Below are 18,652 nucleotides of genomic sequence, written 5' to 3'. Positions count from 1 at the left end.
AAATTTCCTGTTGAATATTATAAGGAAACATCCTGAAATAGGGTCAGTCCTTTTCTTCTCCACCTTTTTGACTTGCTTGTAGCATAAGCATTAACTTTAAAAAAGGACATAATCAAGTACGTGCCTTGAGATATTCCCATTGGGAACATCCATCTGATCATTTCCAGAGGATTTAACTGAAACTGGGTACATAACAACATGGCAACAATCTCACAAACCAAGCCCTTAAAGCCAGAAGTCTTCAGCAGAAATATTTTGATTTCACTAGTAATACCACGGAATGATGAATATCTTACTGACGTGACAATCAGAACTATGCATCATTAGAGAATTTGTTTAGCCAGAAGATTCTTAATGTAGAAACAGCAAAATGTACCTGAATTTTACCAGATTTTAAAGCAGCAAACATGCACTGCGCTGTATTAAAGGCATGTCTCCAATTGTGATAAGCAACATTTTTCCGATAATTTTTCTTTACGCTTAAAATCCATCTGCAGAGAACCTTTAAGAAACAGCATCACATAGTTAACTGTAAATGTATTAGCAATCTATTCTTTTTATGAAAACAGATCTTTCTCTAATCCCACTTGAAAACTGTCTCTCTTAAAGAAAAAATTTCTTTAACTCAATTAAGTTCAAATATAACATACTTGTAACTGTGAACATAGGTAAGAATATGCTTACAGCCACTAGGTCAGCCTCTCATTGAGTATGTAATACTTGTGGGTTTGGGTTTTTATTACTCATGGCTAAATGTTAGTGTCAGATGCACTGCTGTTAATTCAGAAACTGAGTTATGTTGAGCTAACTGGGAGAAAAAAATCCTTGTTTGTAATGACATATTTGATAGAGAAAATTTATATTTTACTTAGAGAGTTCTCTTAAAAGCTGTTTTGATAATGAGCATGTGGCTTTTCCCTCATATCAGCTTGTCAAAAGACAAGCAGAATTGGACTTTGGAAAGCAAATAAGTATGATAGAAAGATAGTGATTACTATATTGCTGGGTAGTATTTTTTTATGCAGGAAGAAAGTATGTCCTGGATATTTTACACAACAGTATTAGTTGTGGCTTATACTTCTAAGAAAGTGAAAGGTATGAAGGTCAGATAGTAATTTGATGTGTACTAGAACAGGTCCCTTAGTTTAAATGGATACAGCATACTGCTCTATGTTAAATGCTGACTGAGAATCTAGGCCTTGCTTTGTTCAAGAAAATTTTTAGTGTTCCTAGTGAAAGATGATGTACTGACAGAAACGAAAATCCAGTATCATTCACCCACATAAACAATTCCACACAGACAAAAGCAGCAATATTCTCTGCCTTTCCACTGTTAAAAAAGGAGTGCTAGGCTACTGCCAGTTTTCTTTAGCTCTAGTATGGAAAGTTGAAAGTGTAGCTTCAAAGCTGTCAGTGTTCTCTTGCTTCTATTGAGATGTGTAACTATGTGTCTATTGTCATGGTGTTATTTTGGTTTTGCAAATCCATTACAATTGCTCCACTAGGAACTAGAAGCCCACCCATTACTGGGCTACCTGACTCCCTCTCTTCTGTTGGGACATATCCCTTAAAGAATGTCCTGGTTTCAGCTGGGACGGAGTTAACTTTCTTAATACAGATTTCAATTATATTTACTGTAGGCTCGTTTCACTATTCTTCTGATTTTCTAATAATTAAGTTGTCTTTTTATGTGAAGCAGCATTTGACAGCATTCATACCTCATGTTTCATTTGGAAATTTTGCACCAGGTTGAGGTCCATGAACATTCGAATTGTACACAGTGTTGTTTCAAAATCTGATAGCTCAAAATCACTGAAGTTGAAGTCAGTTAGGTTGAGAGATTGTGCGGATGGTACTACAGCAGCCTAGAGAAGAATAAGAGAAGACAACTTAGCACTATGAAAGAGAAAGCATAACATAAATATCTGCTTTTTCAGCAGAGAAGTAGATACTAAATTTTACCTTCACATTATACTGAAACCTGATGATTACTTCTCATTTATCTTTCCTTAGCCTTTCTTGTTCAACATTACCTTACTTGCTTAGATTTAACACACACTTTTCCATAGATAAAGAGAATAAGGAAAGGATTACCTAGTCAGTCTGTCATCTAAATCGCCTAAGGCAAATTGTAACCAAAAGTATGTATGAAATTGGGAGATTGAGAAAATAAGGCAGTGGAGTGATATGTTTGTTTTTATGGATGAGCAGAGATCAAAATCTGTAACTGTTGACATTTTTCTAAAAATGGTGAGGAAAGAGATGTCAGTAGAACAGAATTCCTAACAGAATCCACATTCAGCACTATGGTAGTCAGAACATGTCCACAGGCAGAGCTTTCTCAGGGCTAGAAACCTGAAAAATTAGGGTTCAGCTGTCATCAATAATCTTTAAAACCTTTGGACAATGTTTTTGACGTAATTTGAGTACAATCATAAACATTCAATGTGAAATTTGAAATTATAAATTAGACAAAAAACCCCAACTCTATACTTTTTGAAATCTGTAACTTTTATTATCAGTAATATCTCCATGTATTACATGTATTATAACTCTATGTATTACAGGTCTCCTTTTTCTAGTTGTAAAATTCAGAGTATAGGTATTGGTTGCCCTTCAAAATACAGATGTCAAGGTTGCTAACAAAATAAATGGTAAGCCTTACACTATAGAACAAAAATTAGTATCAGTTTTTTCAGTAAAACAAAATGTGGAGTTCTCAGTGCTACTTCTTTACAGTTGTTTCACCTCAATATGAGTGTGGTTTAAAAGAAAATCAGGTAGAACTGAAATGGTGAAAGAAATAAACCTATGAGTTTATCTTCCTCTTTGTAATTCTAAGGGAAAACATTTCTCCAGCATAGGGAACTGTGTCCTAGAAGGCTGCGACACTGAAAAGGAAGCATGTGTCATAATCTACAGTATTATTACATGTAGCATGCAAATCAGCTCTCCCCATAGCTATGTCTACCAATCTCTGTTCCATATAAGTTTGCTGTTATCTTTCTTGTGTCAGAATCAGAAAGTCATGAAAGATTATGAAAAATGGTATTCACACAGGAAAAAAATTCCAACATTCTTACACATTTCTTGAACCATTAACTTTGTGTGCCTCAGTTTGGATTCATGTGGTATTTCATCTATGAGCATGTGAAAGAACCACCAAGTCTGTATGTTCGGTGGAAAATAATGCAACCATTCAGGAACTCTAATGACATAATTTTGAAAAACTGCAACTGCAGTCTGGTATTTCACGAGGAAAGGGGCTGGAAGGACATAGTAGGAGCTCAACAGAACACCTCATGCCTGTGTTCTGACTTCATTCATAATTTATCTTTCCCTTCCTTGATCTCCTGCCTTTGACAGCCACAACAATCAGTTTCATTTCAGCTGAGACATAAAAAACTGCACTGTATAGCTATTGAAGTGTTATTTAAATGGCTTAGGTATTTCCTCTTTCACTTACTGAAGCCAGTAGAGCTATCTGCCCCCCATTTTACAGTATGAAAGTTCATTAGCAATTTTAATTTCAAGTTATTGAGCTACGGTCAGCTTCTGTAAGCACTGACCAAACTACAACCTCTTGCTCAATTTCTCCACCTCAGGAATATTACAAAGAGCATGAAATAGTCAAGGAAAGAAGAAAATGTGCCAATAATTCCCCTCTTTGCATAACTACGACTTTTTAATTACTATTGCTTACTATAGGCATTGTATTAATAGCAATTAGTAGTGAATAATTAATTAGTCACTCCATTTCATTACCTGGTTAAGTATAGAAAATTATTTTAAAAACTTGTCATCTATTATGATTGAAAAACCTACAGATAAAGCTTATCACTTCATTTCATACACCAAGGTGTTATCTGCAAGGAAAGCCTCAAGCACAAGAATAGTCATGCAGGCATGACTATAGTCATAGTCTGGCATGCAGGAAGTCAAGTGAGCATGGTAAAAGGCCAGCATGGATGAACAGGGAATTCCTGAGTGAGCTCAAATGAAAAAATTAAGTACATAGAAGGAGGAAGTGGGGATGGGCTACCTGGGAAGAAGAGACATTACCAAAGTGTGCAGGGATGAAGATGGGAAAACCAAAGCTCAGCTTGAGTTGGAACTAGTGAGAGATGGGAAGGGCAACAAAAATGGTTTCTATAAATACATTGGCAGCAAAAGGAAAGCTAAGGAAAATGTGGGACCACTGTGGTAACTGAGTGGCAACTATAAACAGTTTTGCTTTGTTTCATTTGCTTTGTATGATAAAACACAGGTTGCAGACAGTATCCAGGCTCAAAGGAGGTGGCTGATGCAATATGACATTCTGTAGTATGTGGAAATGATGATGGAAGTGAAAAATTTGACTGCAGCCTATTACACAAGACAGATAATAAATAGAATAGAATAAAATAGAATAGAATAGTTCCAGTTGAAAGGGACCTACAACAATCATCTAGTCCAACTGCCTGATGAAGCATCTATTTTCTGTGCTATCAGATTATTCAGAAGCAAAACAAAGCAAATCGCAAAAAGGTATATCCAGAAACATCATTTTAATCTATTTTGGTTGGCTTGATACAATGATACGAGTGCAAAATAAAAATTAATAAAATTCTGAAGCCAAGTAAATTGCCATTCATCAGCTGACCCTCAGTAGTGGAATAAAAGTTGTAATATGCAATGTGTTAGCTTTAGCCACGAGGGAGGGTCCAGTTTATAGACAGTGACTTGCTACATCACTGTAATATAGGCACCTGGATCGCATCTCCACACACTACATCAAAGTTGTACAATCTGAAGCCTGGAATAAACTATGAGTAACATCCGTCTATCACTTCAGGCAAGGTGGTTATATTAGTTAGCTGCTCCACATGCTGATTTCAAAACTGAAGTCTTTCTATGATGTGTTAATGGGAAGATAGTCAACACAAAGGTATCCCAGTAATGTGGTAGAAGTTATTTTTAATTAGGGGAAAATACTAGCACAAGTACTTCACAGAAGTTTTTGGAAAGTCTTTGTCAGAACACCAAAAAAGAAAAAGAAGTTCTGTACACCTTGCTGACAGTTTAAGTTAGATTGCAAGGAAAGAATCATTTGCATAAGAAAGGAACTGCCACGCTTACGTATTTCCCTGAATTGGTACTTAAAATAATCACTTGCTCTGAACTGCTTCCTAGAATCACCTGTCTCTCTCTCACGACTAACAGGAGAAGCTAAGGAAGTTATCTTTCTCAACTTGGGTAGCAGGTACTCCCTTTGTCACTAATTATCCAGGACTTAGGTTAAGACTAGGAATAGGAGTAGTGATGTCTTTAACATGAATGACTTGATCTTGAAACTCACTTGGCCCTATCTCTTTTCAAGTACTGCATTTTAACAGTTTGATTTGGCCTCAGAGATTTGCAATTTGAAATTAACTGGGAAAAAAATAAAACTTTTTTTTCCACTGTTTATACACCTATTTTTCAACTTACTATAAACATAGTCAGTATGTTTTGAATTTTGATATACTCCTAAATTTTGGAGAAAAAAGTATTTTAATGGTTTCTTCTTTTTACATGAATTTTGATTTTTCAAGCACAAAGCTGTTTGAGATCAACTTGCAGAGGAACCTAAAATCGCCTTCCTGTATGAGGGTACTGTTCTTCTGGTCAACTGCAGAACAAATTCAAAATTAACATCCTGTTCTCCATACCTTGGTTTGGAAAATAGGTAGCTTTTGGCAAGGTCTTTTCTATCAGGGAGCTTGTACTCTAGAGTAAATTCCTACTCCTGTTCAGATAGCACAAACTGGCTGATCCCATCCCTCTTCCTGGTTCCTGAGAAGAGAAGGTGAATGGAATGGGGTCTGTCACTGATAGTCCTCATTTGTGGATTTAAGAAGATTTCAAGATTAATTTTTATTTGAATCACTTTGATCTTCTGCAAAGATGTGTATATACCATCATGCACTAGCATGCTCAGGAGAGCTTATCCTGTCTAGAACAGAATCAGAAGAGGGTTTCTTGACTTTGTTGCTAAGCAGGAAGAATCCCAACAATCATTGCAGGAAGTAGACAGTCTTTAAAATGCTGAAGACAATTTTTAAAAGTGTTTCTCTTGATTGTTATTCAACTTGAGAAAGGTTACAGAACATTTTTTTTCCATAGGAAAGAGTATGTCAGCTTGTACGTTACTATTTTACATTCTCTGTAAGCGCATGCATGTGACTGAATGCCAGGCTCAACCTATGTACAGAATAAGCCTCTCCTGAAGTCAGTAAGAACTGTGTGCAAGACTTAAGACCAAATATTGGCTGTGGTTTTATTCTTAAACACATTATGAAACAAGTAATTTCTCAATTTAATAAACTTTCCTTTAGAATTGTAATGTTTTGACTCAGCTTTGACCATCTGTGTGGCTATCATGGACATCTGTGAGGTGAGCTAGCAATGAAGTAAAGACATACAGAAGCTTGGGTTATTTGGAAGTCAGGGACTGAGTGGTAGTCTAAGACATAACTAAGGCACTTGCAGAACCAGATGCAAAAATATAAATCATATACTAAATTAGGTGAATAGCTGACTGGAGACCATATACATGGTAGTAGGTATTAAAATCTTTTAACATGAAGAGACTCCACAAAGCAAGAATTATTTCGAGCAACTTTTACCATAATAGTAATAGCACTTCCATAATGCTTGGCATGTGAAGATCTCAAATTACTTCACAGTCAGCAATTGAGAAAAAAAATCAAGGATCAATGTTTTCTTTTGTGTGACACACCCCACAAATTTCACGTTGAAATCTAAGCTGCTCTCTGTTCTTGAGAAAAAAGAGGAGTGACAACTATGAAGAAATTAAATCATTACAATTTACAAAGAAAAACAAACTGCAAAAAAGCAGAAGAGAACTACTTTCATAAAAGGCAACACAATTAGAAAGCCTATATGCCATAAGGAAAGTTTTGATTAATGAACGTGGTGGAATGTGGCACAAAAGAAAGAAATTAAGCTTTCTAAAGAAAAGAATAATGCCTAAAGGAGCAATTTTAGGAATGGTCACTGAATTAGGTATCTTGTACACAAAAGCACAAAGAAACCAAATTATCAATGAGGTGGTTATATCTATACTGCTATATAAAACAGGACAGGGATCATTCTCTAGCAATGAGGTGAAATGCCATAAACTGGTTTGTCCATACTACGTAGCACTTGGTCCATGGTTTGCTTTGGGCTCCATGTGGTGCCCTGGAGTTCTAAGATACCCTTATTTTTGGTGCCTGTTTTCTTTTTTCAGTTCAAATTATCTTAACTAATCTGATTGCTGTGTTAAAATTCAGAAAGATGTCTTCGTAGCATGAAAATAAGGGTATTTGTTTCATGCCCTGGGATGTGACATGAGGATATGTTGTATATCTGAGGGTGCAAAACCTGCTCGAATAGCGCTGCAAGACTGTAGGCTAGAGGAAGCCAAACCTGGTGCACTCATCCACACTGCCTATTGGAGATGGCCTGTGCTACGTGCTCTGGTCCTATGTGCTCTGGTATTGCCTTAGAAAGTGGTGGTTGACACGGGCCAGGACTGTGCTAGGAAGCACATGGACAGTTAAGCAGTACAGGTGGACACTGGTTCAGTGCGAGGTTTATTGTGGTTCTGCTTTATTTAGCAGTAAAGATGTAACCACAGAGATTACAACGCAAGCCCTGAAGAGAAACCATAGGAGATGCGTTGCATGCTGGTCTTGTCAGTGCCTCTTTATCGATGAGCAACAGCGTGGCAGGACAGAGGTTCAAAATCTGTGTGACGCTAACCATTCTAGAACTATCCTTGTTCTATCCAAGTCTTCTGCCTTGTTCTGTGGCACATTGCTTGTTCAGTCCAGTCCCATACTACCCAGCTTGTCGTCCCCTATGTCTACCTTCCTCTCCATCCCTCCATCTCTCCCATTCTTTTTCGTACAGCAGGGGTGATGCTATTTCCCTAGAACGTCTGCTCCAACAGAGAGAACTGGAGAGACTAAGCACAGGCTGTGCTTTGAACTACACTTGAAATCATAGCTGTAGTTATTCCTTAGGCAGTGGTTTCTAAACATAGAATTAAACATGAGCACAACAGGACACTGCACAGAAAAGTAACCATAGAAATTTAAAAAATCATTGCATTAACAATTAAATACAGAGTATCTGTTTAAGGCCATAAAGCTGCACCCATACTTGGAATGCTTGAAAGGAACCAAAGATATAAAACATAAAACATTCAGACTTAGCTGCAGAAAGAAGAGTTCTCAACATTTTGCTTCTGAAATACTTAATCATTGTGAGTTGACACTAACATTGCATCAGCTATTACTGTCACTTAAACTCATGAGAAAGGCAGTTGGTATACTTCTGGTTCTCCTGTAATTGCAGCTCTCCAGGCAACCTGTATCTCTCATTGTAGGCATTGTAACGTTTCCCTTTTATGTGATGTATTGATTCAACTCAGGAACTGATCAGTTTAAGCTTCACTCTAATTTTTATTTCTGGAAGATGTGCTTCTGCGTGTTTAGGGATCACATCTGTGTAAAGGACTGCCCTTTGTTGTTGTATTAATGGAATATTTCTAAAGTAATAGTAAAAAATTCAATTACCGCTGTTACCTGCAGCTCCCTCGTTTCCTCCTCAGCAGCAGAAGCATGGTATGAAAGAACCTACAGAAAGAGAAAAGCAGCCCTTAGTACAAACAAAAGAGCAATGTGATAAAAGTATTTTTCCTAAAGCAGAATTTTCAGCTTGCAGCTGCACTGCATTGCATTGCATTGCATTGCATTACATTGCATTTGCTGATGAAATCTACTGTCCGTGCAGGGCCTGCACTGGCTTTAAGGGAGCTCTCTGAAAGCATATGGGGAGATATCTGGAGCTTTCACAAATCTCCCACAGCACAGAATCTTCTTGAGATAATTAGGCCAAGAAAACGTAAATAGTTTCTATAAAAGAGCAAAGAACTCTGATTTTCTCTTTGGAAAGTTTTCATGCCCCACTTTCAAAGACAAATAATACATGAAACAGCTATAATTATGAGCCTGACATTGTTGCCATAATAATCCTTTCAGGAGTTTATTCAGATAAAAGAAAGTTTTGCCCTAACTGAAACTTGGCAAAAAAGTCTGAAAGACAATATGTTTGTTTTAAATCAATAAAATAAGCTCATATTTTTTAGCTGTTGAGAACACAGGACATGAAAATGTTATGGAGGTTTTTTTAGCAACTAGAGACTGACTGTTTTTTTGTAAAGAAACCTTCTTATATAATAACCTATAATCTGTCTGGACTTCCTATATTATCTATAAAGTGTTATAGTAGGAGAGAGAATTGCTAATTTGCCATATAAAAAACCAGCTCTTTTTTTTAAAGCACTGAAATTATTTTGACAATAATTTTACCAGCTTTTTATTTAACATGACTTTTTATAGGTTTATTTGAGAGTTGTAACGTTTCTTTTAGAGGGTACATAATCCCCATTCTGCAAACACTGTGTTTACATAATGAATGTTAGGAGATCCAAAGTCTACAAATTTTTCACTTTCAGCTTCAAGTTATCACCTCTGAGTAATTCAGCTTCTCAGACTAAAGCCCTCTTTAGCTATTAAACTTAACAGTAACCAATTCAAAGACTGAGACCAGAAGACGTTCATCTTGATATGGTTTGATGGAGTCTGAGGAAATTGCTGAAAACCTACAATAATGCTGCTGTTACTCCACAAACCGGTTTGTCTAAAGGACTGAGCCAAAGTCATCACAGAAAACCTCAGACAAGAAAAGGAAGCCCCTAATCCCCCAAACCATTTCCTCTTCCTACGCAACAGAACCCACTATGTTGCCAATGTGTAGCCTCATGTAGAGGAAAAGATGCATTCAGCTCACCACTAAATCTCATGAGTAAAGTTAAAATACAATACCAAACAAAATAGTCTGCTGGCAGATACAGAACCAAGCAGAAAAATTCCTGTGCAAGTCAACAGGCCAAATGCTGTTCTCCTGGGGGAGAACAGTTGCTGTTTAGTATCCATGTGAGTAGCTGCACTTATCTCTAGAACAGACAGGGTCTGGAGAAAATGAGGATATGTTCTGGGCTAATTAAGGACCACCTAGATTTCGAGCTCACCTCTAATGTCACCATCTGTTTGGCCATGGCTCTTTCTACAGCTTCGTACATCTGTGTATTCTGGATTCCCAAGCCACAAAAGATGACAAATGCTTCCAGGAACTGTTCGTCATTTCTGTTGAAAGCCTTGATTTTGCCCGAGTTTTCTTCCATCTTATTCACAAGCTGGCAAACACCTATGCCAGGATACAGAAATTAAAAGAAGTAATACAGAGAACTGCCAACATATCACCTATTGCATGGAACATCAAGATGAAAATTAAGTCTAGGACAGTTTAGCCTACAGTATAAATCACCAATGTACATAAAAGTGACACACAGGAGTGCTGTATGATTTTCCCTGAAGTTTTTTAGAGTAATTTCACTGTATTATAGAATAAATGCTAAAACGTTATATATTACGTAGTAGACTCAGAAGTATTTATTAGGATTTGTAAAACAAAAATGTAAGGCTTTACAGACTTGATTATCTTGTGAAATTCTAGGGTCATTTTCATCCTAACTTTTATTATTAATAGTATTCTAGATTGATTTAATCCCTAAAGACAATTTGTCCTTTGGAGGCTAATTAAATTTTTATAACCATGCCAAAAGAACATTTATGAAAGTCTGAACAGTGGTACACAGAGTTTTCACTTCCTTATTTGAGTCAGTACTGGAAATTTTTTAAAATAAATGAACTAAACAGAGAATACCCAAGTTGAGGCTCAAAGCTTAAGTATACTCGCTGATTCTATGAGGATGTGATTGAATTACAGCCTGCTCCAAAGACTACTGAACTCATTGAAAAGCATCTTACTGAATTCAGCTTGTTAGCATCAAACTTGTTGATAGTTGCATCTGTTTATTTTCTGTTAAGAATTTCTGGACTTTTCTGTGCACATGCCATTGAAAGGTCTGACAGGTAACTTCTACCAAACCTTGATACAGCTTAAATCCCTGACACCATTTTAAGCAGAGGGAAATTCACATATATACCTCACTTTAGTTTTACCTAGTGGATGGCAGTTTCTGCTAAAAAATCAGAATATTAATTAAAGCAGCTGCACTGTAAGTATACGTTGTCTTTGGCCAAAACTGCTTTGGGGGTGATTATTGTCTTAAGTAAGTTCAAATGTTTTCTCACTCTCATGAGTGTGAATACTAGCAGTTTCCAGCATAAAAGCTAGCATTTTCCTGGCAAACTGCAAATAATTATCCCAGTGAAAATAACAGTTGCAAATTAAAAATTCTGGAAAAAATTACTAAATGAAAAAGTCTTCATTTTCTATAAATTGCTATTGAGTACCAGTTTGTATACTTTATGTATTTTATGAAGAACATTTTGCAGCAGAAAGAGTAAAATATTAAATATGTATTTAACCAGCAAAAGAGAAGATAACTATTTAGTATGGTGTTTCCAGAACACTCTTAACAATTTTTAGGTTTTCTTGTATCAGTAGAGCTACTCCTAATTTACACAGGATATATGAACAGAATCTGAATGCCTTACACTTCATCACCGTATGGTCAGGGAGGCTGGATTTGCTCTCCGCTTATGGATAGGGAAGAAATTATAATGAATACTGTTTTACAGCAGTACCAACAGTGAACATAATCAGCAGCTACTGTAAGGTCTTGTCAGTGCTAAGAATTTTTTATATGAAAGTATTTCCAGCATTTTAGTACTCCATATTTAGAGACTAAAAAAGCTCACTGAGGTGTTTAATTAAAAGGAAAAAAAGTCTTTGAGGGAGCAAGTGTGCATCTTCCCTGTTACAGCAGGTAGAAAAACTGAGGAAAAGAATGTAGCACACACATGCAAACTGTGTTTTTAGAAGAACACTGGCCTTGCATGTAGAAGTTTTAATGTCTGGTGACAATGTAACACTGTCCTGTTTCCAAATTACTTTCTGTTTGGGGAACTTATTTTCGTATCAGAGTGTCCTCTAAAGAGATCAGTAAAATATTATAACTGTAGCGGTAAACTGTTGTGGCAGGGGTTGTGGTATCTGCATATTGCAAACATGATTCTGAACCTTAATGGAATGAGATGACTAGATACTTGAATGATAGTAAAAATATATAATCCCAGCAAATAAGGGTTCACTAAGAACAGGATTAACTTTGCCTGGGAAAAAGAAGCTGACTTATAAAACGCTATAGGAAAATCTCATGAAACTCACTTTCAGATCTCTGTTTAGTACTGTTTATGACATTATAATTATTTCCATAGCAACTGTGATGTAATGAATACAAGTTTAAGACTCAACAGTGAATAAGCCACAAAAGCAAATGAATTCTTAAAAGACACAGCATTTGGATGCACGTAAATGTCTCAAAAAAATGAGAGAACTGCAGTAAATATACTATGTAGTACTTAAGACTCTTTAACTGTAACCTTTTTCAAAAGCTTCCTCAAAGCACTGAGGCGTCCATGCATTACAATTAAAGGAACTCAAAAGTCTTTTATTGGGATACAGTTATAAAACTACAGAAAGATTCTGTAAAGCTTTCACCACATACCTGAAAAATGCACAAGTCAGGAGAATAAAAAAGTTCTTTTCATCTTTCTTGCCAGTAAGATTTGCTTGGTTTTGCTGTGGACAGTTTTTCCTACCCCACGCCCATCTGCACAGCCCACTTCCCAAATTCTGGTTTTGGGTATACTAATCTTAAAAATAAAAAAGTAGACTTATAATAATAGTCTTACATAGTATATAGTATGCTAAAGGAACTTCTGGGTATTGTCCCAAAGACAACTTCTTGACCTTGCCCTATTAAAGATCTGAACATTAGACAGGCTGTGAAACCTTAAAAGACTTCAAAGAACATTTCCCAATGAGAATTACTCAGATTTGAAAAACCCACCTAAATGGGTGGCCTGACTGAAACTTTCAGATTGAACTTCCACAGAAAATAACAATAGAAAAAACCTATATGAGATCAGATGCAACTGTTTTATCAGTAGCTAACAGCATAGTGAAATATCTCTAATAAAAGCTCAACAGTTTAATCTTCATCTTGGTCTTCTAGGGTCTGGTAGAATATTTAAAACAAAGTAATAAAAGAACTCATTAAAGAAGCTGATATCAAAAGAAATTTCAGAGAACTCCGTTAGGTAAAGCTAATGCTTCTCTTTCTGCTTCAGGAGTTAAAAAAAAAAGATCTGTCTTCATGGAAAAGGGACCTCATATTTACTATATACATTGGGTTATGCAGTTTTGCCATAGTTCTCAAAGAAAATTATTTGAAGACCATTAAAAAAATGCATTCTTGGAACTCTTAACATTTACTTGCGAAATTTTGTAAAGCCGAGGAAGTTGGATTCGTGCTGCTATCTAGGAATCAGTATATTTTATGTTCTGTTTGCTTGTGGAACACTGATGTCAGGAAAGCCGGCTGACACTCATTCTACTCATCGTGGGACAGGGAAGTCCTGGTAATTTCCAAAAGCATCATCATCCCTTTGTTTAAGGTGAATCTGAAACTCACTGAAAGACTTAAAGCTCATTAAGCTTATTCCCTGACCAGATCCTCAAAACTGGAGACCTAAATATTTTTAGGGAACTAGAGATAACTAGGCTTCTAAGTTTCCATAAGCACCTAGGCCTATGTGGACCTAAGTGATGTCAAATTCCTTCTGAAAATGTTACCCCAGGAAACCAGTGGTACTATGGCCACTCTTTAAAATAGAAGAAAAGTAGCTCTAGAAAAATCAAAAGAGATGCTGCAGAGATATTTACACTGGGTAGCCTTAGACACTTAAACTAGTGTCTTACGATAGGACTGTAGGGTCCCTATGTAATCCACAGATAGAAGCAGGCACCTCCAAAGGGCAATTCGTAGCACCAAAATTGCATAGCGGCTAGCCTTCTAATGCATGAATCTTTCCGTAGCTGAGTCTCATTTGAGGAAACTGTTAATGTCTGTGCAGTTCAGCTTGCCTTTCCACATGCCACCACTGTTCCCTAAAAGCCCAGCACTAGACAGCTCAGGCATGAAGAGCTTATTTACCGATGTACATCTTCTCTTCCTTTCACTGCCTTGTAAAAGATCTACACAAGCAAGAGTGGTAAGTGACTCTCTGAACAGGAAGCAATGAAAATAATTTTGCTTACAGAAAATTTTCAAATGCAAAGAAGCTATCAAAATGGTGAAGTATCACAACAGTGTTGTAGATACTTGGTAACTTACTAGGTAAGCAATTTATAGTCAAGGTTGCAGTGGACTTATTAGTTGAAAACATGATAATTAAGGATCTTTTCTCCTGGGTTGAGATTCCATGTTGCTGAGATTTTACTGTGGAGCACAGAAATATTTCTATGAAAGGTATAAAAATATTTTTTATAAAGATACCTACCTATCACTTTATTCTTTTTCCCATTTTTTATTGGTGTACACAGCAAACTCTTTATGTGTTGACTTACATTTTCTGCATTGTCATTCTGTTAAACAAACAAAAAACCAGTTAAAATTTTAAAGACTAATGTTCAAGCGGCTGAAGTGAAAAAGCTGTAGAGCTGGGGTCTACAACTATTCTTGGCTTACATACTCCTTCAAAAAGCAACCATGTCTTCAAAGAGTTTGCACATCTTTGGCTGGACGGTATAATAAACGCTGTATCTGATACAAGCTTTGGTGAATAATAATACAGGTAATGATGATAATCTTCATTCAGTAGGAGTTTACAGTGACTTGCATAATTGTGCTAAAAATGTGCTAATTTTATAATAGGTTCTTTCATTAAAAGGTACCACTTCCATGAAAATGACAACTTTGCACCAAGACAAAGTGTTCCACTCAGTGCAGCTGAAAAGAGATCAGATGGGCTTTAGGACACCTTTTTACTCTCATCAGGTGATGAGCTGTAAAAGGAACTGACCTCTCCCCTTTCCAGCATATCCCCTCACTTGCAATATGGCAATGTAAGGAACAGATGTCATAAAACAAGAGTAACTACTTGACATAAAGCTAACTGTGCATTTTGTGGCACTAAAATTTTCATAAATTGTTTTGGTTTGTTTGAGATGCCTTGAGATGCCAACTAGGTCAACATTCTGCAGTCTTCCAAAGTCCTTTTATCATGTCTCATGCTCCAAGAGAAGGAAACTGAATTTATTTGGGAGGTGAAAGGATGGAAGGGTGGAACAAAAAGACAATGCAGCTTTTTCAAATACCTGGTGAGAAAAGAATGTAGTTCTGCTCTGACTGCTCCTGGAATAGTGGCAGTTGCTGAGAAGTACATTTGGTCCAATCTCTAATTGTATGCGACACAAAAAAATGGGTACACACTAATATTTCAGATCAAAAGGTTATTTGGGGTTTTTTTTACTACTGTTGCTCTGCTCTCCGGTGTTGTGCAAGGATTGTAAACAGTTTCTTTGCAGGCAAATGCACAAACACTGTAATGCTTAGTGGCAATAGGAATGTGATTCTTTAAAGAAAATATTAAAGGATTACATCATGCCAGATACTTTACATGACTCCAGGAACTTAACTACTACTACTTAATAGTAGCCCATTATCAAGAGGGTATATGGAATAACTCAAGAGTAGGATTTGCTGTTTTCTGAACTGTGACATACCTGTGAAATCAGCTGTAAAAAAGGATATGAGAATCAGCATCTCTCCCTAGACCTCTCCGGCAAGGGCAGCTGAGAAACACAAAGTCAAGCTTGCATGAAAATTGGTTTATGGCTACCCTGAGAAGAACCTGCTGTTTCATGGTAAAGTTCAGATGCATTAAAAGTCAAACTGGACTGGATTGGAGATAAGACCACAGTGCACAGTGCTTAATAAAAATGCCTGACCCAGTATTAATGAACAGGAAGGAGATTAAGCAAAAACAGGCTTAAATGCCTTTAAGGAGTCTTGTAGATATTTGAACTTTGTCTCCACTGCACTAACTTTGTTGGTTCAGGGAAGAACACGTACATGACTGCTGAAGCTTAGCATTTGGCTTCCGTACTGACCTTGTCAGTGGCCTGAACCTGGGGCAGGCAACATCATGGCTTTTCCACGAATAAACCCAAGCTGTTGTTCTGCCTCATGTCACTACCTAGGTAGTTGAGGCCACCAAAGCATTTAGAAAGCACAAAGTTATTTTCATAAGGTGACTAAGAATGCTGTTGAATGTCCTCCAAAGAAGGAGGCAAGCCATGGTTTCTAGGGCACTAGGCATACCTGGGATTTCCCTCATGTCAGGGTTCATCAGATTTCAAAACATTTAGCCTACAGCCCTGCCTTGAGACTGCTCCTACACAGTGGTGGAGATGCAGCCACTGTGTGTTGAAAAACATTATCCAAAATTCCTTCTAGCAGTACCATTATTTTCTTTTTACGAGTTTCTTTTACATGCCTAAGTCATCTAGATCGCAGGGAAAAATGCAAAATAATTCTAACCCTACTGACAAAGTGAAAGGCCTGTTTCAGACAAACAGTTGTTTGGATGATTCTCAAGGTATTCATTTTATTTTCAAATGTCTTCAAAATAATCACCTCTTTCTTTATTGATCTAATACAGTATATCTGTCCGATTCTGGTTTTACTTCCACTCCTGCAGTTAAGATAGCTTTGGGCCCTGTACTGCGAAGTGGTGAGCACTCAATTCCTGTGTTGCCCAATCCTTCATAGAAACCCACTCCAGCATGTCCATGAAACCTTGCACAGAGAAAAAGGGAAGCAACACAGCTCCCCACCATGAGCCTGCCCCTTCTTTCCACTTACTGGAACAATCACATTGAATACTGTATTTTCTGACCTTTTCATTCTGCATCTCAGAACAGAGTTTGGTGAAAAGCTATCTGCTGATCATAATAACTCCTCGCCCTCTTATTACCCTCTCCCTGAGCCCCTCTAGCCAACAGGCTTAAATATAAGAAGAGCAGACATCTTTCTAATTTCTGCATTGACAGGAAAATACAGAATTACAAGTTTGCTTTTTGTTGGTGATGACTTTGAAGGCAACCTGACTGTAATCTGAGTCTTGCCAAGTGACCTTCCCTCCTAACTCTCCAGTATCTGTGTGTTCAGTAGTACACCATACCACAAGCTCACACTTGATGAAGTGTGAAGCAAAAGCTCCCAAAGAACAGTGAAGTTGTTCCTTCTCCAAAACAGCAAAGAACTTGCATCTATAACATTCATCTTTGCCAGAACAAGAAGGGAAAGGCAAGGATAGAAGGGAAGGAACTTCTGAGAGCCTCCCAACACTCACAGTAAACTACCAAGGATTACTGGGAAAACCTCCAACTGTTCTTCACTTAAATGTTTTCCATAGAACATATTGCAAGCTCTCCACATTGCAGTATTTATTGACAAATTAATGTTAGACATTTTTAATAATGGCTGTAGGGATAAATCCCTCCCCTGGCCACCCAGCTCACTGTATGAGTATTGTACCATTTCTTCACTCATAATGAATTTTATCAAGCAAATGTACCTTGTGTTTGCGTAATTCTAACTGTGGCCATTAAATTAATATAAATAATAAAGGGAAAACACAGAAGTTTTGAAAGGTAAACAGAAAAACACTTTCCATTTCTGAATTTGAAATCTAAGCTTATTTTACTTACTGTCCAGGGAAATCTTCTGTCTTTGCAGACATCTGGGATGTTGAGAGGCTCCATTGTATTCTTGACATACTGAGCATACATATAATTGATTTTGTTTGTATCATAGTCCCTGAAGGATACAACATTATTGTTATGTGCTTAGTATGAAAATGGGTCATTTCATTATGCAAAGCTGGTAATTGTAATATCTTTCCTGTATGAGGAAAGGATAGAACCAATAGATATATAATGGAGTTGAGTTCAATCCTGTATCCTAATCCAGCTGTCATCACAAAACTGCAGAGTGGATTGATTTATACATTCCACCATTTCTTTAATATTCAGCAACATTAACACTGAACACCAAACTTAAGAAATAAACAAATCAGTACAGTTTATGCAGATGAAGGATAAAGAATGAACAACTGAGTTTATATTGAAATAAACAGAACTTTTGGAAAACAAACTCCATTCACAAATCTGACACACTTAAAAAATCAATACTGGATGAAATTCACATATTCTTTAAACCGAGTGCAGCAGGTAACATTTGTGAATCTTCTGCTTCTAAGTTCATTTCAAATTTGTTCTAAAAGTAAAGGCACAATCAGTTGCATGGGGATTCTGTTACTGAAATAGAACTGTTTATTCCAAATCAGGACATAAAATATCTTTACAGAATCGATCATCTCCTACTTTTTTAGCCACAATGTATTTAATTAAGGCATTTCAATTCTCTTGGACCTTTTGCCTGCTTTGGCGGAGGATATATGTCCTAATAATAAACCTACTCCCATCAAGCTCCTGTAGTTTCCCTTCAACATTTGACTTGACTTCAGTTATCCTTCTGGTGCAAGGATGTTCACAGTGCTGGAGGAAGGGAATTATTCTTTTGTTATTTCATAAACTTGGTTATACAAGGCAATGCCCCACAATTCTGAAAACCAATCCGATTTGGGGTTTGATTCAGGGTCCTTGATTACATAATAAGCCT

General features: G+C 36.9%; 1 protein-coding gene across 1 annotated transcript in view; it reads right to left on the bottom strand.

Moving 5' to 3' along the window:
- PDE5A (phosphodiesterase 5A) overlaps window positions 1-18,652 on the bottom strand; it is a 68,013-nt gene that overhangs the window by 17,798 nt on the left and 31,563 nt on the right. The window contains exons 8-13 of the mRNA XM_050896714.1: window positions 17,680-17,788; window positions 14,466-14,550; window positions 10,124-10,299; window positions 8,607-8,666; window positions 1,719-1,865; window positions 377-502 (exon numbers count right to left, since the gene is read on the bottom strand). Of these exons, the coding sequence (XP_050752671.1) occupies window positions 377-502; window positions 1,719-1,865; window positions 8,607-8,666; window positions 10,124-10,299; window positions 14,466-14,550; window positions 17,680-17,788 (703 nt within the window). The remainder of the gene's footprint in view (window positions 1-376; window positions 503-1,718; window positions 1,866-8,606; window positions 8,667-10,123; window positions 10,300-14,465; window positions 14,551-17,679; window positions 17,789-18,652) is intronic.

This window comes from Gymnogyps californianus, chromosome 4, assembly GCF_018139145.2.
Source record: "Gymnogyps californianus isolate 813 chromosome 4, ASM1813914v2, whole genome shotgun sequence".
NCBI classification, from domain to species: domain Eukaryota; kingdom Metazoa; phylum Chordata; class Aves; order Accipitriformes; family Cathartidae; genus Gymnogyps; species Gymnogyps californianus.
The sequence above is the reverse complement of the archived record's forward strand: the minus strand, read 5'-3'. Positions and strand labels throughout refer to the sequence as shown.